The sequence below is a fragment of the Sphaeramia orbicularis genome, chromosome 24, assembly GCF_902148855.1.
Source record: "Sphaeramia orbicularis chromosome 24, fSphaOr1.1, whole genome shotgun sequence".
Lineage (NCBI taxonomy): Eukaryota > Metazoa > Chordata > Actinopteri > Kurtiformes > Apogonidae > Sphaeramia > Sphaeramia orbicularis.
The window spans coordinates 42,541,926-42,568,047 of NC_043979.1; the positions used below are offsets into that span (position 1 = coordinate 42,541,926).

The 26,122-nt window shown below is 38.2% G+C and overlaps 2 protein-coding genes and 1 long non-coding RNA gene across 7 annotated transcripts in view; all 3 read left to right on the forward strand.

Annotated features, from left to right (window-relative positions):
- Nucleotides 1–6,066: 6,066 nt before the first annotated feature.
- LOC115415567 (photoreceptor outer segment membrane glycoprotein 2-like) lies at nucleotides 6,067–13,413 on the forward strand. Of its 2 annotated transcripts, none has more exons than XM_030129192.1 (4): nucleotides 6,067–6,232; nucleotides 7,577–9,240; nucleotides 11,399–11,645; nucleotides 12,484–13,413. In XM_030129192.1, the coding sequence occupies exons 2-4, from the start codon at nucleotides 8,660–8,662 to the stop codon at nucleotides 12,736–12,738; spliced, it is 1,083 nt and encodes a 360-aa protein (XP_029985052.1). In that variant the 5' UTR covers nucleotides 6,067–6,232; nucleotides 7,577–8,659; the 3' UTR covers nucleotides 12,739–13,413. The 2 variants fall into 2 exon arrangements, with proteins under 2 accessions (XP_029985052.1, XP_029985051.1); XM_030129191.1 differs by having other exon boundaries at nucleotides 7,621–9,240.
- Nucleotides 13,414–14,038: 625 nt separating this feature from the next.
- LOC115415578 (uncharacterized) lies at nucleotides 14,039–15,344 on the forward strand. Its single transcript, XR_003934838.1, has 2 exons — nucleotides 14,039–15,189; nucleotides 15,223–15,344. It is a non-coding gene; the product is annotated as an uncharacterized LOC115415578 (long non-coding RNA).
- A 4,204-nt stretch (nucleotides 15,345–19,548) lies between these two features.
- Nucleotides 19,549–26,122, forward strand: part of cdc42bpb (CDC42 binding protein kinase beta (DMPK-like)) — a 32,117-nt gene continuing 25,543 nt past the window's right edge. For 3 of the 4 annotated variants that reach the window (XM_030129150.1, XM_030129151.1, XM_030129152.1), the window contains exon 1: nucleotides 20,082–20,250. In XM_030129150.1, coding sequence (XP_029985010.1) covers nucleotides 20,082–20,250 — 169 coding nt within the window. Of the gene's footprint in view, nucleotides 20,251–26,122 lie in introns of all 4 variants that reach the window. The other variant, XM_030129149.1, reaches the window with a different exon arrangement.

Here is a 26,122-nt window from a genome sequence, read left to right on the forward strand (position 1 = left end):
TTCCAAACAGATCTTTAGTTCAGCTGTTAACAACACAAACCATACAGAGAACGGAGGTGATTTGTGGTTTTTCTGTCTGTTTTCAGTCTAAAAACAGAGCTAAGCTAACAGAGCTATAATGTAAACTATCAGCTGATGTAGCACATGACCAATATATGACACATTGTTATTTTGACTGAGTTTATGTTTGAAGGGCAAAATTCCCTGGTGGTTTTGGTCTACATGGGTCAGATTTGGTTCTGGACTTCCCCTGATGTCGTTCATTGGATTTGTTGGTATCTTTGTGGTTTGTATTGGTTTTGTTTGTATACAGTTCGTATTGTAAGGGTGTTACTTTATGACTTGGATTGAAAATTGTTTTTTTATTATAATAAACAGAGGTCATATGATGAGCTGTGACCAATCAGACTACGTCACATTCAGGCGTCCTCTACCTGAGCTCCGTGTCTCTGTATGATATCTTAGCGTGTTCTGTCTGTGTTCTCTCTGATTGGTTGGTCCTCGCTCTCTGTGTTATGTAACAGCCTGTCATTGAGTCCAGGTGCATTGTGGGAGATGAAGAGGTGACAGAGGCCGTTTGGGACGAATGTAAATCTGAGCTCGTTTAATCCCCGTCGCCAAGGCAACCAACGAGCCCACACACATATAGAGGAGCAGGCCACGCCCCCTTATGCGATGTCACTGACAGATGTGTGTGATTGGTTTACGAGAAGGAGGAGGAGTTACATAACAGGAGACGAATGAGAAGAACCTGAAGGAAACAAAACAAAAGAACAGAGCTGGAATTAGGAATGAGCTGAAGATAATAATGAAATAAAATAATAGATAAACTGAACGACAACTGAGACGCCTGTAAAACTTGAAGAGAGCAGAATGGATTGAGACAAAAATAAGAGAAAACAATAAACAAGAATGAACAGAAGGAAGGAAAGCACCACTACAGAATGGATAGAAACAAAATAATAATGGAGAAACTATATTGGATAATGGAAAGAATGAAGATAAATGAAACAAATAAAAACAAAACAAATGAGTTAATTCCCAATTTTTATATGTCACAAAATCCCATCACTTTAACTGTCTTCACCCCCTTTGGTTTTATTAAGAAGATTATATTTATCTTGTTTTATTTACATCGTTAATCATTACTGCTGTACAGAATAGAATAGAATAGAATAGAATAGAATAGAATAGAATAGAATAGAATAGAATAGAATAGAATAGAATAGATGAGCGAGGAGGAAACAGGAGGTGTAAAAGGGAACAAAGGGAACCAAAGGAGGGGCTGAATCCTTAATCTGGGACACTGAGGACCACGTGGCCATCGCCATGACAACCGCCTCCCTCCACAGGACACAGAGGACAAGGGCTGTGATTTGACAAGCTGTAAAAACTGACAGTTTGTCGCCTCCCAGAGGATAATGACAGAAACTACAGGAAAAAAACAGTAACAAATGATTGTTTTGAAGACAATCAGACTCAGATGAAGAGTCCTTGTGTTCCTCAGCTCAAGAAAAAAAAAACTGTGCAAAAAAATCAATGACAACCAACTAATGTGTTGTACAGTCAGTGGTTGAATGATCCTCTGTGATGTTTAGCATCACAATGAGATGTTTTGTACGCTGAAGCTGCTGCTCTGGTCAGAATGTGTTGAGGATGATAGGATTCACTGTGGGTTTGTTCCTTTAGATTGACTGGTTTATGTTTGTAAAAGGACTAGATCACCTCCACAGAATCAGACCTCTGTTACTTTTGTTTTCTAGACCAGAGTTCTCATCCCATGAAAAATGAACAAAACTAAACATGTTTTTGATATTCACACAGGTATCACTAGATGTGTATTCTTAGCTGAGCAGCCACTAGAGGTGAGGGTTTGGAAAAACTCTGGTCCACTTTCATAGTCATACCTCTATGAAACAGAAAGCTTTTCCATAGCGTGAGGTTCTTTTGTTGTTAAATTTAGTTGGAGATTTGGAATGAGAAGCTGCAGAAGGAAGGACTGGATTTACACATAGATGGTCTTTGTCGGATAACGGAGGAGGCAGAGGAGGAGAAGATGAAAATGAGAAGATTGATACTATGGTGGGTCTTGTACTTTATGTTTTACATGAAAAAATACTTGACAAAATAAAGTAGAAGAGTGGTCAGGAAGGTAAAAGTATATAGGTATGATGTTTAGCAGAGTAAATCATATATAGTCACACCCTAGGCCAGTGGTTCACAACCTTTTTTGGCTCGTGACTCCATTTTAACATCACAAATTTCTGACGACCCCAGACATTTTTTTTTTTGCTAAAATTTGTTTTTGATCATGTAATAGCTTGCTCTGCTATGTTGCAAATAATCGTTAATTTTAGACGACATTTAGTCTATATAATATATATTATTTATGGAGGGAGGCAGAAAAGCCAGGTTGAGATTACTGCACAAAGTGAGAATTTGATTTTCCTTGGTCAGGATATGTACAGTCAGTCCAGCTTGTATTTACAAGGCTGACAATTAATACTGACCAAACAATAACTCAGACTATGAATTATGAAAGAGCTGCTGCATCTTAAACTGACCAATTAAACCGACACTGTACATTTGAAAGATAAACAGAACCACAGTACTTCAGTTTCAGCTTCACAGTTTGTCATGTCTTTTATGGATTGTGATTGTCTCTCTCAACTCGCCATATATTTTTTACTAGTAAGTTGGGTTTTTTTTTTTGTTTTTTTTGTTATTGTTGTTTTTTTTTAATCAATTACTAGAAATTTGAGGTGACCCCATTTGAATTCCAGGCGACCCCACATGGGGTCCCCGACCCCAAGGTTGAAAAACACTGCCCTAGGCAATGAGGATGAACACAGTTTTTGCTAACAAGACACTGAAGATGCATAGGAGTAAAGCTATTATTGTATAGATATTGTTTCAAAAAACTCTATTTAAATAAGCTTTTCTGCAGATCCATGTATTGTTTTCTTGTAGTTGTTACTCAGGCCCACATCTACAACCACACATGACATCACTGATTACGACTGCCCTTGTAAGTATTTCATTTAGTTACTTTTGTTTTCTTAGTTTACGTTGTATCGTTTAATTGACTGTCAATATAATTTTTAGCCGTCACATCCAAAGGGATATAGGACTTTGGTACCGTTACATCCAGCCTCTCTTTGTGGACATGTCATAAGTTTCAGGTGTGCAAGCTCCAGGTTCAACAGCTGCTACCAATCTCCACTCCCTCTGCAATAAATCACGACTCCCACCTCCATCACGTTGCCAAGTTGTTGTTTTTTCCAGTCCCTGCAGTTTTCCTTGGTCTGGCTTGTGCAACCATCAACCCCTAATTTCAGTCCTGTGTTCAGCCTGACCCCTGTGGTCCAGCCTGGTCTTCTGTCCTGTTAATAAACTGCACAAACTACTTTCCATGTCAGCTACTGGGTCCATTTGTCAGCCTTAACAGGTATGTATTTTTTTGTTTATTTAGCCATGTTATGTATGTATAAACTGCAGATTGTTGATGGATAACCCCCCCACCCCCAAAAAAGTAAACAACCAAAAATCAGCACAGATTTGGCTGAACGTTTCTGAAACATCTCATCCTATTTATTCATGCATGTCAAGCCATCAGTGTTGTCAGTTGAGATTTATTATTGTAAAGGAAGGCGTGACATTGTGTTTTGGGGCTCACCAATCCTGACTAATTACTCCAAGCTGTTGACGATCTCAATCAAATTGTTGACATTTATCAGACCACTTTAACTAAACCTGCACAAAATGACCAAAAAATAAAACCCCATTGATTACAATGACTCTGATTCTGATCCTTTGGTTCAAATTAACTAGATCTGGCTTCAAATTATTTCCAGCCTTTACAACACTCTATTCATCAATTTAATCTTTCCTCATTTCTGTGTCATTCATCGTTTCCTCATCCCCTTTCTCAGTGCTCATGTGAAATGGCTGCCCAACAACAACATGGTGGTTCAGCTTGTGACTCCTCTGATCAGAGTCAGATGGAGACTGTAGACTCTCATCCTCCCGCTAGTGTTGCATTAATGTTTTATCAATCTTGAAATAAGGCATTTAATTTCCCCTCTGAAAATGTACCTTATGATGTATAATTTTATTCAAATGTTATGGAAAGCCTTCATGATCTGGCTGACAGAGGCCAAATTAGATGGATGGATACTTCACTGATACTTTGCAGGAAATTACAGGAGTTACAGCAGCAGCTATTGCATTCGGTTGTCAAAAGCACTCTCAGATAAAATCATTAATAAAGGAAAAAGGTGATGCACTTACTATTCTAAGTTTTTAGAAAGCACTGTACATGCAGAACAGTAAGTAGAAGACAATAAATATTAAGTGTGCAAAAACTATAGAGATGTGACAAAATAGAATAGAAGTGCAGTGACTGTTATTGCACTAGGCCTGGTAAATGAAATGAAATGACACTTCCATTTTCTTGTGCATTGACTAGTAATAAAATGTAAAATTGGAACTCATTGCTGGAAATGTGAAAAATCATGCAGACATTGCTGTTAATGATGAAACAGATGTCATCACTGACTCCTTTCAAGCTTAACCTATAAAGACCCAATGCTACTTCTTGTGGCAGTTCCCAAATAAATTTCTCAGAATATTTAACCTCAAGTGATTTATCACCATTTATTATAATATTATCCTCCATATTTTTTTTCAGTGAAAGTTGCGTATTTTTCTATATTTAATTCACTGATTATGTAGATGTTCATGAAAGCTCAGATTAAAGTTGAGGGTTATTATATCAAAAACAGAGAAAACTTAAGAAAAAAGTGGCTTTTGATAAAATATATCTATCTATACTTTATCAGCAAATATATCATTAACTGAACATAAATCAAGTGTCTCCATTTTCACTGATCAAATTCTATGGGTTTTAATGGTGAATCAGTGTTGTAGAAGATGATGGTGTTCCCACGGTAACTACAGAGCCGCTCAAGGTCCAAACAGGTCAAATCTGATGACCATGAAAAGATGACAAACTGCATTTTACACCAATGATTTACATGAATTGATAGGATTAGTGGAATTTTTGCTATGTTTTTAAAGGCAAACCATTCAGACAAGCAGAGATCAGTAGTTTCAGGAATATAAAAAGTAATCAAAGTATACAATTACATCCTGATTAAATCGAGCTCAACAATGGCAAAAGACAAATGTCCAAATTGTGTCTCGACAGCATCCGGTGTAAATTTGCTCAACATAATAATCTGGTTCAAATCCAACTCATATTTGAACCTGAAAATTTTTTCAAGTCAAATATTGTAATTTGCATCATGATCAGACAGGTATGATTTATTGTGATGAAAATAGAATAATAAAACAAACTCTTAATACTCAGACATGTCCTGTCTTACCCTCACCTGTCTGGATGGACCTCCTCAGCTGTCTGCATGTGCCCCCACCCTACTGCATCCTTACAGACTGGAACTACATCAGCAAATAGGTGTCCATCAGTCCATCTACAGCCTGTCTGTCCATGGAAGTGGATCTCTCCATCACTGTTTTCTCCTCGAGGTTTCTCTTTTTTCCCCACTGGGTTTTTTGGATATTTTCCTTGCCAAGAAAGAGGGTTTAAGGATGAGAGATGCCTGGGACATTAATCCATTTGCTTCATCAACTGTTTGACTATTCAACAAATTCTGTAAAGCTCTGTGAGGTGGAGTAGCAGCTTGTGATATTGGGCTCTGCAAATAAACTGAATTGAATGTCAACATTATGTTGTCAAAATGTCCTTAATTCTCACATTCACTCAAAGATGCTGGATTCGTGTCGTTGTTTGACCATGTGGAGAATTAACGATGTTCATATCTGTACCACATGGTCTAAAATATCTGTAGACGATCAGATAAAACTTTTTAAGGAGAATCTCTCCGGAGACATGGGTTTTGGGTGATTTGATATGGAGTGCCTCAGGGGTATATGGACAGGTAGATGAATCAGATATGAACCAACCCACTGACGCTGTGATCTACCATCAGATACAAAACACTGAAGGTCCAGCTGGTGAATGGGAGGTGATTAGGTTCAGCCTGATTATCTGTAAGAAGATTAAGACGACAGGACGGCAGCAACAGGAACCTCACACTTCCACTTCTGTTGTATTTGCTGAAGAATCTGTGACCTTTCAACAGAGGATGATGGGAGTTTGGGTGCCAGACACGCGAAGCCGAGTAGCGATCTACAGCTTCAAGTCAAGAAGGTAAAAGATCAATCAAAGATTTATATTGATGAGGAAGAAAAGCTACTAGTTTCAGGTTGCTATATGATCAGATGGAACTGTACCTTTTCTGACTGGACTACAGACTGAGCATGCTCAGTAATGTACAGTAGCTTACATTCAGTGTTTTTGATGAAGTGTCAATCTTTAAAATCTAACAGGTCACAGAATAAATATGGAAGAATGTAAAGAACTCACAGGCAACTTCGATATTAAAATGTCCTTTGACTTGTACAGGCAGAAAACGGAGTCTATTTCATGTTTTATCTGCTAATCAAGTAATCTGATGGGGACCAGGTAATTGTAATCCTGATTTGGTCCGTAAGCAGTATCCAGGAAAAGGCTACTCCTTTAGGAGCCAAGACGGGCCAAGGTCTGTCAGTTGGACAACAAATGAGTGAGAAAATTATAAATACGTTTAAAACAATGTCCCTCCAATATCTGTAGGGGTTTGGATATATGAGCCTTTACAATACAAAACTGAATGGGGGGGGGTCAAGGAACCTGAATGTATCTCAGAGCATAAAGGGCAAGGGTTCAACCCCAAGATGAATACCATGGTGTCTGACCCCTCAGACCACATCGCATCCAGATCCAGCCTTTATTTAGACCCAACAGGACCACATGGGTCAGGATTGCTGTGAAGAACCTTGGTCTGGCCTTTCAATATAAAATTACAGATACAAACACCAGTTCAGACTTTACTAATCCTAAAGGAAATCTTATATTAATGGTGTCCAGAAGTATTGTGGACTTCTCTGGATTCTGAGGCATCCAGACTGGTATCAGCAACATGTCCAGAGACCAGGGCAGTTTTTTTTCTGATGTCTAAGGTCATTAATGCTGAAATTTGTGGTTTTCCACAGACATCTATGCAGATTTCAACCAGATTAGTTAAAACCACATTGTGTATACATTCAAAAGGCCTGATGAGGCAGACCTCTTCTGGTCCTGGACTAGCCTGACTCGGTCCACATGGTCCCCAATAGAGAATCTGTGGAGCAGCTGGAAAAACAACTTCAGCCAACTTGTCCAAACTGTTGGACACCTTAAGACTAGTTTACAGAAGAATGAGACCCAATGAACCTGAATCTTTTAGTCTGTGAATGTCAGAAAAGTGTTACACAAATGACAGCATTACAAAGTGGTTATTTAAATGTAAAGATGCAACTTCTTATTGAATGTGTTGTAAGAAGAATTCTTGTTTATTTGGAAAATACAATATCATGATGTGAAGCATCAGTCGAGGTTCTGTTGTTTTGTTTTTAGTGTGAAAGTCAGTGACTTGTTTAATTTTAATTAAAAGTTGTATTTTCTCTCCAACAGTGACTGAAGCTCACTGTTGAAGTCTGACCTTCTTTCTCTTTTAGAGCTCATTTTCTGGTTGTATCTCAAAGTAGCCACCTGCAGTGTGGATCTTAAAATACTTCCTTAAGCTGCTTACGAAGCTCTGCATCCTCAACCTGCAACAGGCCTGACCTCTGACCTTTGACCTAATCAACACTGAGGACAGTCAACCTACAACTCAGAGGTGTGTGGTCTTCATTCCATGGTGGCGGGATTTCGATCTGAGTCCGAATAACTACAAGCAATAAGAACAAAACAGAAGCTTTCTGTTGTTCAGAGTCTGGACACTGGACAGATGGGATGACGGTCAAACCTAAACCAACCAATCAGAAGGAGGGTTTTGTTCCACTGAGCTGTGTTTACATGTAAACACAATTATCAGATTCACTCACATGTGGAATATTTAGGTTCAAATGGAGAAGTGGATCAGTGCTGGGATCAGTATTGGACTGCGGAACTTCAGTTTAAGACTTGAAATAAACCAAGAATTATTGAGGACCAATGAATCTTCGGTACCAGTTTATAATAAGGGTACCCTCATAAATAAATGGTGTATAATAACATTCTATAGGTAATTTGTAACAGTTTTCTTTGGTCAATTCAGACTCACTGTCGATCTCAGTTTTACAGTTGTTCAGTTTACATTATCCTGTCTCCAGCATCATAGAACTAATGAACACAATTTGATGCTTAATAAGTCTTTTTACCCTCAGTGCTCGCTGCAGGATATTGTCATCAGTTCATCATCCGTCGTCAGTCTGTTCATATGTGCAAAAACTTTGGCGTCGATTGAAAGCCAAGGGTTTTCAAGTGCAGCCACATTATATTTAAGTATTGGAATGATGGACATCTCATTTGCTACATTTGGACAGATTTACCAAAGTGAACTAAGTCGTCGAAGTTGTAAATAACATAAACTATCCACAGACTGATAGATTTTGTTATTACCAGAACAATGTTGATGCTGCACCTACTGGACATGAGTAGTGGTGAACCATAAGGCAGTTGTCGGCCATGTTGGTGTGCTTTCGGACGTGACACCCATAATTCCAGTGGTCCGCCATGGCCGTTGGTAAAGTGACCTTCACCAAGACAGAGAGAGAGAAGCTGGCCGAGGTGCTCTGGCTGCTCAACTGGATCTCTGTGGTGACAGGAGCGATCCTGTTCAGTCTGGGCCTGTATCTTAAAGTGGAGATCCAGAAATGGCAGGAGGTGATGTTAGAGCAGAGCATCCTCTATGTACCTCATATGTTGATCGTCACTGGTCTTGCCGCCTGTGGCATCAACTTCATGGGTGGAAAGATTTGTCTGGACTGTGCAGACACCTACAAGTTCCTCCGCTGGAAGCTGGTTCTGATGCCATATGTGATCTGCACCTTCTTCTTCACCTCCTGTGTCCTTGCGGGGGCACTCATGTGCTACACTGTTCGCAGTCAACTAGAGGAGTCACTGTTCCTGGGTCTGCGCAGTGCCATGAGGTTCTACAAGGATACGGATACACCGGGACGCTGCTACCTGAAGAGGACCGTAGACCTGCTGCAGATCGAGTTCCAGTGCTGTGGGAACACTGGGTATCGGGACTGGTTCCAGGTTCAGTGGATCAGCAACCGTTACTTAGACATGACCAGCAGCAGCGTGGTGGAGTAAGTACAGCAGAGAACTTTGGGTCTGTTTGGGTTTAAGAGAATCTTTGTAGATCTGGGCCCATATTCCTAAAGATTCTTAGTGCAAAGAGTTGCTCCTAGTGCCCAAATTCTAAGAAAATTCTTTGAATCATGATGTTTTCTTAGAATTTCCCCTAAAAATTAAGAGTAGATCCTAGTAAAAATAAAAGCTATTCCTAAAGAATCCTAGCCCTTAAGAGAGCTCCTAAGGTGAGATCTGTTAAGAGCAGGGAAGAGGACTTTTAAGGGGCTTAGGAGTTCCCTAAGCAGAGGACAAAATGGCCGACAGAAGAGGCAGGAGGGATATTCTCCAAACACTGGATGACAGTGAATTAATTAAACGCTACAGTTTGCACTGTAAAAAAAAAAACATAAAAAATTTTATTATTCTGGCAGCAGGGGTGCCGAAAAAATACTGTTAAATAATGGAAAATAACCATCTCATAAAAATACGGTAATTTTCCATAATTAAAATACAGTTTTTTGCCCTAACTTTACATGGGATTTTGCATATTATTTCACTTTTTAATGTTTAATAAAGAATATTTACATGTATTAAAACAATCAAATTACCTATAAATATATATATATATATATATATATATATATATATATATATATATATATATATATATATATATATATATAAATAATTTTCAGTGAGACTAAGTTGTACAATCCACTGATAAAAACTGTATTTTGACAGTTTATCAGTGCTTTTACATGTTATACATTCACAAAAATACATTTATTCAACATTTTTGTTGTGAAACCTCCCGTAATTACACAAGATATTTGTCAATTAACAAACAAGTCTTGTTAAACTTAGAGAACAAATACTTCTTTTACGGTTAATTATCAGTAATTTTATCTTATTTTATATATATATATATTTATATATATATATATATATATATATATATATATATATATATATATATATATATATATATATATATATATATATAAATAATTTTTTTTTTTTTTTTTTACAGTATTAAACTTTAAATTAACAGTTTGATCTCATAATAGAAAATAAATATTTGTGAAATTACGATACATTTGCAAATGTATGTTAACTGTATTTTTCTGTGGAAAAAACATCTTTTAAAAAATGGAAATTTTATGGTTATTCAGTTACAGTTTTTTGTGTTGTTTTACATTTGACATGTAAAATCACAGCCTATTTTTACCATTTCATAGACATTTTCCTGTATCTTAAAAATACAGGAAAAATCTGTAAAATAAACAGCAAAAATTCTGTTAAATTACAGATTTTTTTTTTTACAGTGTGCCAATTAATATGAGCAAATAAATACAACTATCACTGTGTGAATTCTGTGCAAGTGGGCCTGAGTTTTTTTCACATATTTTGTCGGATAATTTTAAAATATAGCTTACTATTCATTGAACAGAGATTTTCTTTTATGTGAAATATTATTTACAATTACACAGTCTTCATAAGATTAGATTCTATGATTAAGTTTATCAGTTTGAGGGTCCATCCCTCGCCCATTATCACCAAAAGTATAGTTTTTTTTCTAGCTTTTAGGATCAATCAATCACAGCTTTTGAAATGATGACTCATACCTAGCAACGGGGTCAACCACACCTCCTCACTAACAGGAATTTCTGTCCATTCCTCGCTCGGAGTTCTCGGTGTTCTGGAATCACCCCTAAGCTAAGACTCCTTGCTAGGAATTTTTAGGTTAAGTTAGGAGCTCTGTGAGAGGATTCTCAGAATCTTTAGGAATACGGGCCCTGATTACTTTGTGGGCTACCCAATAGAACCTAACCATGTGGAGCTACTGTGAAAATGGATGAATGGTGGCACTGTTAGTAGTGTCTAATTGTACCTGATAAATGTTTCGACTGAGCTGTTCCAACATTTTCCTAAAACCATCAGTTATTTTAGATGTCGAGTCCAGAGTAAACATTGTGTTCAGATTGAGGCCACTGATCCACTGTTGACAACACTGAGGATCGTAGGGTCAAAGGTCATGGGATTAACTAGAATTAATTATGATTGACAGCTGTGGTTCAACCTGAATTCAAATGATGTAATGTGTCTGCAGGATATGTGAGACATTTGTGTGTTTTATTCCCTTAAATCCCTGACATTTTGTTGTCTCTGCAGCCGGCTGAGGAGTAATGTGGATGGGAGGTACCTGATGGACGGGGTCCCGTTCAGTTGCTGCAGCACACTGTCCCCCCGCCCCTGCATTCAGAGCCAGCTCAGCAACACCTCGGCCCACTTCAACTACGACCAGCAAAGCCAGAGTCTGAACCTGTGGAGGAAGGGCTGCCGACAGGCCCTGCTGGACCACTACACCGGCATCATGCAGTCCATCGGACTCACCGTACTGCTCATCTGGATGTTTGAGGTCAGCATCGAGACTCAACCTCAGACCAGACAGAACAACAGAGGTTCAAATTTAGATTTGAACATACATGCTTCAAACATTTCACATCAGGACCAACAACGAAAGGATGAAAAACAATTAAACTCAGAAAGCTCAGAGTTTGGCCTAAAGCAGGGGTGTCAACGTCATTTCAGATCTGGGGTCAAATACAGCCCAATATGATCTAAAGGGGGCTGGACCAGTAAAATGACACTAAAAAGTAAAATTACATTATGAAAATATGTACATCTACGAAGTATACTTTAAAAAAATGTGAATACCATGAATAACTATGAACAACCTGAAATTTCTTAAGAAAAATAAGTGCAATTTCAACCATGTTATGCCTCAACTTACAGATCACAGTGGGTCTACAAATGTACAAAATACTTATTAACAGGCATAATATTATTCAAATTGCACTGGCTTCTGTTAAGACATTTTGTGTTGTTCATATTTGTTCAGGTTGTTAACATTTTTTGTGAGAAGATGGTTTCTAAATGTAAACATTTTCATGTAACTTGTAATTTTATCTTTTTTAAGCTAAAACAAAGTGGAAAATTTGGAGTTGTTGTTATGATAGTATGTTCCTTGTCTGACCCACTTGAGATCAAATTGGTCTGTATGTGGCCCCTGAAACTATAAAAAACTGACACCCTTGATTGTGAATATCTTTAGTGTAATTTATGCATTTCACAAATTCATTCCACATGCCGGATTAGACCCTTTGGCAGGCCGGTTTTCGTACAAAGGCTGTATGTTTGACACCCCTGGTCTAAACCTTTAACTCATCCATGTTTGTCACTTACTTTTTGTCCAGCTCCTGGTTCTAACGGGCGTTCGGTACCTGCAGACGGCAATGGAGAACGTCATCCGACTTGGCGACCCTGACTCAGAGTCTGACGGTTGGATTCTAGAGAACAGTTTGGTGGAAACGGCAAGATCCAATTTTGACATCATAAAGAATCTAGGGAAGTGTTACCAAGTGGATGACGACCCCAACATCAATGTACCGTCAGCTGCTGTTGAGCAGGAGGTACCAAGTAGACAGGTTCAGAAATCAGAGAGCAGTTAACATCCAGCCAAAGCAGGACAACTACTGAAATTCAACCGGAACTGGGTGATTAGGTCTGAGAACTCCACAGCTGAGGTGACCTGGTGTTTTGCAGATCCAGGTTGTGCTGTTTGTGTTGAGTTGTCGGAGATTATAGACAGAAATGAAGTTGATAAGAGACAGATGCCTTCAGATCAAACTGTAACCTTAAAATGAAATCGGAATGGTGCATTAAGGTGCTCTGGTTTACCAAGTCAGAGTTTTCACCTGACAACAGTTTTACTTTAAGGTCCACCTGCTGGTAAAACCAGTCTTCTTGCAAAAGATGAGATAAGCTGGGATGTGTGTTCTACAGAATCAAAGTTCCAGCCTAACTTGAATACTTCTGCTGTCAGTGTTACCATTGCTGAGACTGGACCGGTGGCTAACAGTAGCTAATCAGCCTCACCTCTGACAAAACAGAGTTTCTCACTGCTCACCTGCCAAACAGCAGTAGCAGTTATTCATCCACATGTACAATATGTATAAATATGTTTACTCAGTTCAGTTTAATCCTGTAAGGTGTTGGAGAACAGTCTACACAGGTAGATCCTACTGGATAAGAGCAGTTCTACAGAAACGTCTCTATTTTTAATGATTAAATACTATGGTGAGTGCCGTTTCTGGATTGCAAATGTCTAGAACTTAACAAATCTCTGTGTTTGAATTCTTTTAAGAGGTGATCTAAGTACAATTTAAGAGACCGGAGTGTGTTGCGTATCACCGTTTTTACCTCCTCAACGTCAGCTGGTATCCTCATACTTTACACTGGCCCAATCCCATTTCACCCCTTAGCCCTACGCCTACATTTTGCACATTCACGTGAAGGGGTAGGGATGTCCCAATTCTCGATGAGTCGGAGGGGAAGGGCTGTTTGGCCCTCGAAACTGAGATTTTTCAGGACCACACTACAAACGGAGGGGTATGAGAAATCTCCCATGATTCTGTTTGAATCATTGGTAAAATGGAGGTAAACACAGCAAAAGTGCAGCAGTGTGATGAAAGAATCACACAAATGTACATATTTTCTTTGTAAACAACTTAATCCTTTGATCAACAGTTTAATGCTGTTTAATGTGTAATAGAGTCTATTCTATACCACAAAATACAGAAATGTGGTCTATTAAATAGACCACATTTCTGTATTTTGTGGTTGATAGCCGCAAAAAGATGCCCAAACCCATGCAACAGAGATGGTTAAAGCTGCTGACAGCATGGGGAATACTTTTAGAAACAAAGTTGTTGCATCTTTTTATAGTGGCATTGATGACATAATAGGTCTTAAAGGGTTGTCCCATTTCACAGGGGAGTGTTTCAACCCCTACCCCTTGCAACTCTGTTTCAAGGGTTAGTGTCAAGTGCAAGGGCCAAGAGGTAGGGGTAAGGGGTGAATTGGGATTGGGCCATACATCATATTTGGAGCTGGGGCTGAACTTCAAACTAGTTCTAGTACTGTAGCTAAAGGTCATTTATGTTTTTGATTAATCAATCAGGTTTTTGAACCATTGATCAGCGTTTGCTAAAGCCTATAATGTTAAGTGTCTAGAAAATATTCACAGTTATGAAGCATTTTCCACTTAATTATTCAAAGTGATTATTAATTAGTTCTTGATTATTTTGGTACTCAACAACTAATTGATTAATTTCTGAAGCTCCACAAAACTGGATCTCATCAGAAAAAGGTTCTTGGAAAGGACCAGCACTTTACTGGTGTAGTTAACTGATTACATCAGGCTCAATAGGACCAACTAGAACCATCTAAAACCCAGAGTTAAAGTAGTGTCCAGTCCATCTAATCTGAAGAACAACCAGACCTTCAGTGTGGATGTGGAGTCTATGAAGCAGGCACCAGGGCCTCATGACCCAGGATGTGACGACCTGGGGATGATGTCAGACTCATCATCTAGGAAGTAGTCTACTCTTCATGGTACTTCTATAGCGCCGTGTTTAAATGAGCAGGAACCAGGTAGAATCAGTATAAGTACTTAGATGTCTCGGAAACGATAAGGCAATGTTGTTGAGCTTCATAAACCTCAGTAGAAGGTGGCTGTAAACCTTTTTCCTAACGCTAATTTAGTTGTTTTATACTGAAATCCAACCGTACCCATGGCATCATCTGGACATCTGTAGAGGTTCCCTGTATGTTGAAATGATCAACAAGAAATAAACAATTCTGAACCAGAAGAAGGTCTGTGTTAGTGTAAGAAGGGGTACTTTAGTTCACATTTTCTTCATCTTCTTTAAAAATGTGATGCCTTGATCCACCTCCTGTCTCCACCCACTGATTCTGTTTGAAGTTCACCATCCAAGACGTCTTTGTAGGACTTCACAAACTGATGTTCACACATTAATGAGCCTTGTGAACTAATCATCCAGTGGAAAGACATGGACCTGGAATACAAAAAGTCATCTGGAGATTCATGTCATCCCCATGTCTACAAAAGCTGAGGCACCTGGGTAGTGTAGTATTATGAATAAACCTGTTTTACATTTAAAGTATCCTGTCACATGTGGAGGTTGTGCATTTGAATGTTTGCTTGCTCATTTCTTGTCATGTTTAATAAATAATTAAACATGTTTGCTGTGCGGTTTCCTGTTATTACATCCATGATAAGTACGAGGGAGCTTCAAAAGGCTCATAGAAAAAAAGACAGCTGGAAAAAAATCGTTGAAGTTATGATGCTTATTTTTCAAAATATGCTCCATCTAGGTCCATACACTTCTGCAAGAGATGATGCCAGCCTTTAAGTCCATTTGTAAAACTGAGGCTCATCATGTCATGCTATGTACTTTTCCACATACTTTTTAAAGCCCCTCATACAACCACACATGGCAGTTTCAGAGCCATGTGTCTAAAAATGTAACAGACTAAAAACAACAGGTAAAACTCCATAATCTTAGGTAAAAGGAACTTTTAATATTGATTTCTAATGTTCATGGGCCAGAATAAATGTTTTAAAGAGGGCCTGAAACAATGAAAACTAGAACTGTGGTTTATCTTAATTTGTACCTTAGGTAAGTTGCTGCATTAAAACTTGTTTTTCACTTTGATTTATCAGAAAACTAGATTGTTTTTCACAGTTTTTTCCTTTGTCACCTGCAGGGAGCGGCCATCTTGAAACCAGGTACCTGATGATTAATGATGTTTATGTCCATGTTAAGGCTTCGAAGCATGTGTCGTGTAATCCAGGACGTCTTTCCTGAAGCATGTACCAAAGTTAGTGTTAATGACATGTGATGTTCAAAGCTTCATGAGCTGACCGTACCATGTGACTGATTCAGGTAATTGTTTGTGATTTGGTGTACGTGTCGGTGCAACAAGTAGTGATATCTTATGTCCAAGTGACAGTGTGGAAAGTGTCATCTCACATCCTACAACATATACTGGACAATCATGAGATCACATGTTTGACCCAGACTTTGACATTTTCATCATGTCATATGTACATCTGTCTCTGTAAAATAAATAAATAAATAAATAAGTAGTGCATCTATTAAAAAATGATAACAAAAAAAATGCTAACATGCCTCAAAATGAATATATATGTACAATGAATGATATATTCATTGTATATATGAAATATATATATTTGTACAATATGTACTGGACAAATATTATCAATATGATAAGTAAAAGGATATATATAATTGTGCAAAAAATAATAGTATATCTGGCACATCTTTTATGGTTCTGTAAATCAAAAACTTAAAGTGAATCTCAGATAGTTCAGTTAGAGATTAGGACCAAACCAAATTCTGGACTTGGATGTGGACTTTTGTTTTGAGCGCCCTCTGCTGGTGTTTGTTCTAAACTGCATATCCACATTAAGTTTAAAGTGATGAAAACTAAAACTAACAGCTGCAGATTGAAATCAACCTGAATGAACAACCTGAACTGAAGCAAACAGAATGTGTGAGTTTCCATACACATTTTTTACGTTGTTTTAGTCGAGGTGTAAAAGTTTAGATAAATAGTGAAAAAAGGGTGTTGGATGAAAGAACTGAGACGTTCACTGGATTTAAAAAACAATATTAAACAGAATTAAATCAGATGTAGATAGCGGTAAAACACCTTAATATGGTGATAAACAGTTCCATTTGATCTTTATGTTGTTTATTCATAATCTCACCTCATTCCTTTTCATATTTGTTCATATTTTCATGCGCTTATACATATTTTCCCTTTATTATCAGTATATTTGTGTTCTTGTGTGTTTTTTCTATTATGTGCTCACATTCTCAAGTAATTTATTGATATTGTTCACATATTTGTCTTGTTTTTTTGTAACTTCATGTCATATTCACATTTTTGTGGTGTTTTTAATACTTTCATACCATACCATACCATACCATACCAACTTTATTTATAATGCACTTTAAGAACTTTACAGCTGGCCAAAGGGCCATACACCAAACATAAAACAAGGGGTTAAATAAGTAAATAAGTAAGTAAAACTAGTGGTAACACAGGGTATAAAGCAGGCTAAGAACAACAAAATACAACCATCATAAAAACAAAGACAAATTAAAATCTGATAAAAACAGCATTTAAAAAAAACAACAACAACAGACATGTCACTCATTGATTAAAAGCCAATGAGAAAAAGTGTGTTTTTAGATGTGATTTAAAGACAGGTAAAGACTGAGCCTGTCTAACAATTAAGGGCAACTGGTTCCACAACTTTGGGACGACAGCAGAAAAGGCACAACTTACATGACATTTATATATATTTTTTGTATTATTTTAAGCATTTTCACACAACATTCATATTGTTATCCTTTTTTTTCATAATTTTTCCCATATTTTTATTTGTGTCTTGTCTGAAACGTAGCTAATAATCTGTTTATCAGAACCATAAATTAGACATAAAATAAATCTGTGTTTATTAGAAGTAATGTGAATCTTCTATTACATTATAGTATACCCAAAATAATATTCATTTTTTTGTTAAATTTTTCACATGTGTTGAATGAATCATGTTTCTGGTTCATATCTAGTACAGACGAGTCCATTGGTTGGTTCTGAAATAAGGTCTTGTGTTGTTCCACCTGAGGGGACACAACAGACAAATTGTTTTAAAATCTACCTTATGTTTTCAGGTATCATGTTTATAATGTTTCGTTGTAAAGTTGATGTTCTCTGGTATTATGGTCCCATCCACACTTTTATGGATATTTTGCATAGTGAATATTTTTCCTATTTTCCAACAGTGCTTTAAGTATCAAAAATAGAGGTTAATAAAAGTGCAGATTTCTGAAAGCTCCGGTCTGTGCATATTCATGTGAACACTGAAGTAATTAGTGTCAGTTCACACACAACTGCTGTTGCTTTGTACCTGTATATGTGTCTGTGTGAGTTACATCTGTGATTTATATGTGTAGAAGATGTTTATTGAATATACAGACCACACTTCTACACCTGCATTCCACTGTTTTAAGTATAACACAAACTATAGTTTGTCTGAGCATTTGTACCAATTTGTGTTTGTTTTTGTGTTGTCGTGTGGACAGAAACATTTAGTAAATATAATATTCTGTGTGGACTGAATTTTAATTGTTTTTATCAGTGTGTGGGGGACATTAAACTCAGTTAAAGGCTGACAACAGTCTCCATAAAGACTCCTCTGTGGAAATACACAATCTACCATGATATCACGTTGATGACGTCATATTTACAGGACCCCACGTGTCCGTAGGGAGGAGGGGGGCGGTACCAGTCTGCCCCATCTCCTGTCAATCACGACCTGACGTCATGTATCCAGAGCGTTTCCGGTGCAGGAGGGCGGGGCCTCCGTATCCTCAGGGAACGCTATAGACAGGTGAGTCATGTGTGCATGCAGCAGCACGCACACACTTCCGGTTTGACAGAATTGACTTTAAAATAAAAGCCTGAACAGAGACATAGAACTTAACATGAATTTAATGTTAGTGGCTCACTTACTATAAGAAATTTTGTTAAACTAATGTGATCGTGATAATCACCACTCGATAAAGTTTCCCTCAGTTTTTAAGCTTTAAATCTCAGTTCCAACGCCCTAAAATGTTTCAATATTTTGTTGCTTTCTTTAACTTGATTCCTGTGTATTGTGGAGCAAACATTTAATTGCAGTAATAATTATGAATATTCTGCTTATATTATTGAGATATTCTCAGGTGTGTGTCATGTTCAGATGGTAAAGAAGGATTTTAAACCACAAATGACCAACAGAACTTAGCCTAAACAAATAATCACAAATAAATCATCAATCGTGTCCCATTTTGTTTTATCTTAGCTGTTTTATTTTATTTAAACTGTTTATTATTCACCATAAATGAACAGTTTGGTCTCTTTTAGAGCTAGTTTTGTACTTTACTTAACCACTTAGAACTCTTTGTGAACAGTTCTGCCTCTTTATTCTAAAACTTAAAAAAAAAAAAAAAAAAAAAAAATCACTGCTTTTTAAACAGTTTTAACTTTTCAAAACAGTTTGGGCACTTTTCAACCAATTTCAACTCCTTAAAAAACAGTTTTAACTCTTTTTCAAAATAGTTTTTGATTCTTCCAAACCAGGTTTGACCTCTTCTTAAACAGTTTTGGGTTTTTTCTCTGAAACAGGTACTTCTATTTTTAACCAATTTTAACACTTTTCAGCCAATGTTAAAGGCTCTTTTAAAATAGGCTTGACTGTTTAAATTGTTTAATCTCCTTTTCAATCGTTTTCTCCGTGACCTCTTTTTTCGGGATCTTATTTTGACAGTCCGCTGCGACGGAAGCGTCTCGCGCCGTGGGCCGCTTGTCGTGGACGCTCCGTCCTGGATCCTGGATTCGGCCATATTCCCGCTGAGCAGCCACACCGGCAGCCGCCTCAAAGTCCACAAAACCCCGCACAGAGGCTCCGGGCCGCGCTCCCTCCTCCTTCTGGGCCCGAACGGTCCTGTACCACTCGGTCCCGGAGTCCCGGGATACGATCCCGGGCTCAAACGGCGACCCCCGGGCATGGAGCAGCGGCGGCCGACCTGACACTCGACGGTCTGACCGACATCCTGATTCCTGAGAGGAAAGTCCAGATTTATCGGGATTAGAGGCTGCGGAGGCCTGACGGCTGAACGGCTGTCGACGCGACGGACTGACGGAACCCAGAGGACACGCACCTACACACGGACTCACGGAGCCGGCGGCCGCGGGACGGATCCTCAAAATGTCGGGAGTGTTTTCCCGGAGCTAACGGGCGGCGGCTAGCGGCGTTAGCAGCAGGAAGCGGCGCTCACACGGACCGTGAGGCGGCGGGGAGTGAGGGATTGTCGTCGGCGGGAGCGGAGGGGCGGTGTTCGGGGTCCTGGTCAGGATGTCGGCGCAGGTCCGGCTGAAGCAGCTGGAGGAGCTGCTGCTGGAGCAGAAGGCGGACGGATGTCTCAGCATGGAGACTCTGCTGGACCTGCTGCTCTGCTTCTACACCGAGGTGTCCCATTCCCCCCTGAAGAGGGAGAAGCACATCACGGACTTCCTGGAGTGGGGTAAGACCGGGACCAGGGCCGGGACAGAACCACAGACAGAACCAGAGCTATGAGTACAGATGCACGACTAGTCATAGTCACAAAACAAGAGAAAGATACAGAACCAGTGTTAAAACAAGTCTGCAGTCAGAACCAGAGACAGGTCCAGGATCAGAGACGGGACAAGGACCAGCACCACAGACAGAACTAGAGCAAAAAGTAGAGATGTAGGACAAGTCGTAGCATTACAAGGAAAATAGGAGACAGAACCAGAGCTGAACACGACCCAGACCCACAGTCAGAACTAGAGTCAGACCTAGACCAGAGACCAGAGAATCAGAATAAATAACATGAACCAAAACTGTGAAAACCACAATCCAGGGTCAGAAATAAAACCAGAATTACAATTAAAACAAGTTTTACACAACCAGGACTGAGTATTAGACCCAAACCAGTACCAGGACCAAAAACAGGCGCTGGAACCTGACACAGAAACAGAGCTAAACTCGTCCAGACCCAGTTTTCCGGCCCCTCTAGTCCTCGGGGTTCTGGTCTGGGAACATGTTTAGTGTTCTAGGTTTGTGGGTCAGAGAAACAGAGACAAAACCAGAACCTGGATTCATGTAGTCCAGTTATGCTGATGGAGACAACATCCAGGACTGGGTTCTGGTCCAGGTGGATCCTCCATAGATGGAAGTAGCATGTGTCTGATCATACACGTGTCGACTTTGTGACGTATTTTATGTTTTATTCCTATTGAGTCTGTGTTACGTTCAATGACCTCAGGTGTGTTTGGGTTGCCTTCATGTCCCTGTAAACAGTGTGTCAGGGTTAAAGTCTGGCTGATGATAGTTTCTGTTTATCTTTGTTGTTATTTATCATCATCATATGAATAAAACCAGACAAATGAACCATTTTATTGTCTTAAATGCAGTGTTGAAATGAACATGTTAATGAAACAGAGCAGGTAATGAACAGATAAACATTAACAGCAGCATCTTTTTGATCATATGACCCATTTCATAGTTGGACAGTTAATCCAGTTGCACTTACTTTATCGATTTGTGTAATTACTGCCTATCTAGAGGTTAAAACATTCACACTCAGCATATTGTTATCTTAATCTGATCTAATGGTGGAAATGGACAGAAATAAACACAGCCTCTGCTTGAAAGTGATCATTTAGACTCAGACACGTAACATGGAAGTGACATCAGTTGGTGTTTTTGAAGGTTTGTTCTTTTTATTCTATTTTAACTTTGTTTGAGCTGAAAAATCAAGTCGACTCAAATCTCTGTCAGACTCTTCCATCTCATTATTCTGTTAATTAAATACTTGAATTTTTTTCAATCAGTGGTTATGAAAGACTTTAAAACAGTTAATCAGTCATCTTGTATTTATTATGTGGAGTCATTAAATAACAAAACCACAATAAACAAACAGAAATAACATCAGTACACATACTAAATTGTCATTTTAATTATCAGTCATTTCATCTGCAGATGGTTTAACCCTCTCTGACCTAGACAGCCTCCAGTGACCAAAAGCATCTACTGATCTAAAATGTTCAGTAACTGTTGATCCACTAATCCTGTCAATACATGTAAATAATTCAGGTAAAAAACAGTTTGTCATCTTTTCATGGTCATCAGATATGACCCATCTGGATGTTCAGAGGCTCCATAGTGAGCATGGACACACCGTCATCTTCTGCAACATTGATTCACAAGTAAAACCCATGGCATTGGATCAATGACAGTGGATGGAGACACTTATTTTTACGTTCAGTTGATGTATTTAAATATATATAAAATGTCACTTATTCTTCAGTTTTCAATGTTTGATATGATACCCTCTGTATTTAATTTGAGCTTGTATAGACATCTACATGATAATTAAATTTAATGGAGTTAAAATAATAGATTTTCACAGATAAATACAAAATGCAAGGATAATTTCATAATAAATGGTAGTAAATCTTGTAGGAAAGGTTAAATATCATTCAAAGTCCCCACAACAAGTTCTAGGCGTTAAAGGGTTAAGTATTCGTGTTAATATAGGCATGAGAACTGACATTGCAGATTCAGTTGGTCACATGACCCCGATCCAACAGGAAGTTGGCCATTTTGCATGTCATGCTTTCTTTTTTTAATACTTAATTTTGATAATTTACTCGTATTTTATTGAGATCTTCTGTCACGTTTGGTTCAGTAAGTTTAGTCCATATCATCTAGAGATGGTATTGATCAGAAAATATTAACTCCAACGCCATTGCCTTTGCGATGCTGCAAATTTTGACTCCAGTTTCAACGGTTTGCCTTAAAACATTGCTATGTAACTAACTCTGAGGCACTTTGGCCAATCTGCTCCACATTTTACATGCCTGATTACAGACCCGCCCTGACCACACCCACATGTCAATATTAGACCTGTTGCAATGACAATGGTGCAAATGCAGTGAATCGCCATAAAACGGGAAGTTCCAAGAGCACAATCATACTTTATCCAGTGTCCCCAATTTTTATATTTTATTTGGGACCTGGACTGAATTGATCTGCAAGTCTGTATCGTCCAGCATGTGCAGTGGAGGCAAAGGCCAGATTATTGCATTTTACTGCTTTAATTAATTTATGTATTTATTACATTGACAGCTTTTTATGTATATCTTTTCTTCCCATATGATTTCAGCTCATTATGGTTTTTATATTGATCTAAACTGAACATCCATTACTAAACTCACTACATAACATAAAGTACTGTGCAAAGTCCTCATCTAACATTATGTTTGTTGGTTTAGTAAAATTCTAAATACCACACATTTGCATTTGTCAGTCTCTACATTGTGATCCAATCTGGATATAGCCTATGTGTCGTATGTGCAGCAGAAAAAACAATCGTTACATGTTAAAAACAGCTTCTATCAACCAAAGTGTTAGTTTTAATGTGACCTCCCTTTACACTTAACATGTCTTCAACCCTTTTGTTCAGATGACATGAGATTTAATACATTCATTTTGTGATTCCTTGTATACCAGGTTTCATTCAACACATGTTAGATGTTTCTCATTTTTGTGCTGGTTCTTGTCATGGGGTCAGAGGTCACACTTTAACCATGACAACACATTTAGTTCAGTTTTTTGTGTGTCTTTTAAGGCTGTTCACATATTTCCTGTATTTTCTTGATGTATGTGAAGAAATGAGACTGAGAAATGAATATGTATGATCATTTCAACCCTGCAAACACAACTTTTGCACAGTACTTGACCTGACAGTGGTTCACAGATGAAAACCACTAAAACTGCATTAAATATGAAAATTATGGGGGAGTTTTAGAGGCAATCTAATAACAGTTTGGAAGAAGACGATGAATCAGCTGATTATCATTAACGTATCTTTGACTTAGGTTCTATTTTAGTTGATGTGATAAATACGTCATTAAATCTGACAAAGTAATGAATGACTCTGGACCCGAACAAAATGTGAAATCTGTAGGATTCCAGATGGGATTTGTTTTTCTTTTTTTTATAAAGACAGTGATTTCATCTGAGGTTAGGGCTGAAAAGATGAACTGAAAGAAGTTATGTTAAATATTTTCCTTTCAGTCAGTATTGATAATTACCACAATAAATGTCAAATCAGTATTCCAAGAGACGAATTGATAGCAAAGTTCTTAGAACAATTTGGTTGATGCAGTTGTTATTTTCTGCTTATTTATTTTGTTTTTGTCATTATTTATGCCTCTAATCTGCTTTCTGTGAGCTTGACTGTTTCAGTTTCTCTCAGTCTTTCATTATTTTATCTGTGAATGAGCTCACATTCAACTCCTACGTGAAAAAAGCAGTCTAAACACAGCAGATAAACATGATACAGCCAACCGATTAGATGATGTCTGCTGATACTAATGTTGGAATGATATATCCATGTGTCCTTAATTACATCTTTTATTTTAAGCCTCAGTCCTGAATGGAAGTTAGTGGTGGTTTTAACTTAATTGTAAGACACGATGAAAAACATAAAATATCAAGAAGTAAAAAGATGAGAACACAGTTGTCATCTCTGATTTCATGATATTTGCAGATATCGACCAGACATCATTATCATCATATGAGATGACTTTTCACTGATAGCACTGTCAGATGTTTATGTGACATAGTATATGTTATATGAAATGTTTGGGTTTTTTTCTTTTAATAAATGTGGTGATCGTCTGAAAGGAACAGGAACTACTTTTATATTTTGGATGAAAATTTCTTTAAGGGGAATAAATATCAACAGAAAGTAACATCAGTACTGGCCATGGGACAAGATGTTATTAATTATCATGATAAATATTAGTGCATCTCGAGTTTCTTTTGTTAAATTTATTTGGAGATAAACTGAAACGACTCTGATTCCTAAAGACATTGGCGATGCAAAAAGTCATTTAGGCAACAATGTAAACTAAAACCAGGAGACAAAAGAAAAACATGCACCATAAGTATAAATATTTGTATATAAGGTTATATTCAGATACTTAATGTTTTATAACCAGACCTGGTTTAGAAGCCTGAAGTGGTCGTCAGTACTGAGTTTGTGAGCTGTCCTGTTGATGTCTTTATCTGGACCATAAACAGACCTTGAAGTCAGAGTGAAGGCCTTGGGTGCAGTGTTGGAGTCTTTCATCAGGACGTGGTCAGAAGGATCTGGTTTAAAGGTCACATAAGGATCCCCTTAGATCAGATCTGGATCCGTGACTTGAATTGGAGTTTGTCTCCACCTAAATGTGTGAAACTCTGACCAGTTTATCTCTAGTTTTCTCTGATTTTTTGAAAGATCTGTTCCTGATGGATTTGTGTTATTTGGCTGAAACTGAACAAAATGTTGGAATATTTCAACAGTAATCAACCAGAAGAAACTGAAGCAAGTTTCATATTTCAGCCGATTGTGGAATGGAAGAGTCTGAAATCCAGTGAATGTCGAGTCATTTAATAGTTACAGATAGAAATGCTTTACATTTGGTGCAAGGGGTTGAGATTGTGATAGACCGTGGATAAGCTTCATGTGGATTTGGTCAGGGTCTGGACCCAAGAGGGGTCACAGAGCTGTTTTTATTGGGTTGCTAATTATCAGTGTAAAATAATATGATGATAATAGGATGCATGATGTGTGTAGAAGAGTCGACCTCAGCAAAGTCATGTGGAATGTAGAAGAGAGGCCTCAGTCGAAACGACAAAGATGGAAAAACAAAGTCAAAGAAAAACAATGAAAACAACGCAACAAGATTCAACAAATCCAGAGTCAACGTGGCGATGGCTGAATCTGGCCTGTATCTGGGTCTGAACGTGAGCTAGAGTTGAACCTGGGTTTAATCAGTCTCAATGCAGACTAGAGTTCATACTATTTTAATCTGAGTCTGAATGTGGACTAGAGTTAATCCTGGTCTTAATCCGAGTCTGATTGTAAACTAGAGTTAAATCTGGTTTGTATCTGAGTCTCAACGTGGACTGGAGTTATTCCTGGTCTTAATATGAGTCTGAACGTGGACTAGAGTTAATCCTGGTCTTAATCTGAGTCAGAATGTGGACTAGAGTTAAACTTTGTTTATCTACATCTGTTTTCATGAAACGTCTCCTCATGACTCACATTAACACAGTTCAGGACCAAACCCAGTGCTGGACCAGAGCCCAGGTGTGTTACAGGTGTGTCCAGTCATGTGACCTGAGGGAGGCGTGTTCACCTGTCTCTTGCTCAGCTCAGTGTGAACTCACCTGGTCTGTTTAGTCACAGGTCACATAACAGTCTGGTACCAGGTCCAATGGGACAAGGACCCCCAGACTAACAAACCTGGACCTGGATGTGGACCTGTGACACATTCTGATAGACTGGACTGTACTGATTCAATATGAGTCTGGGC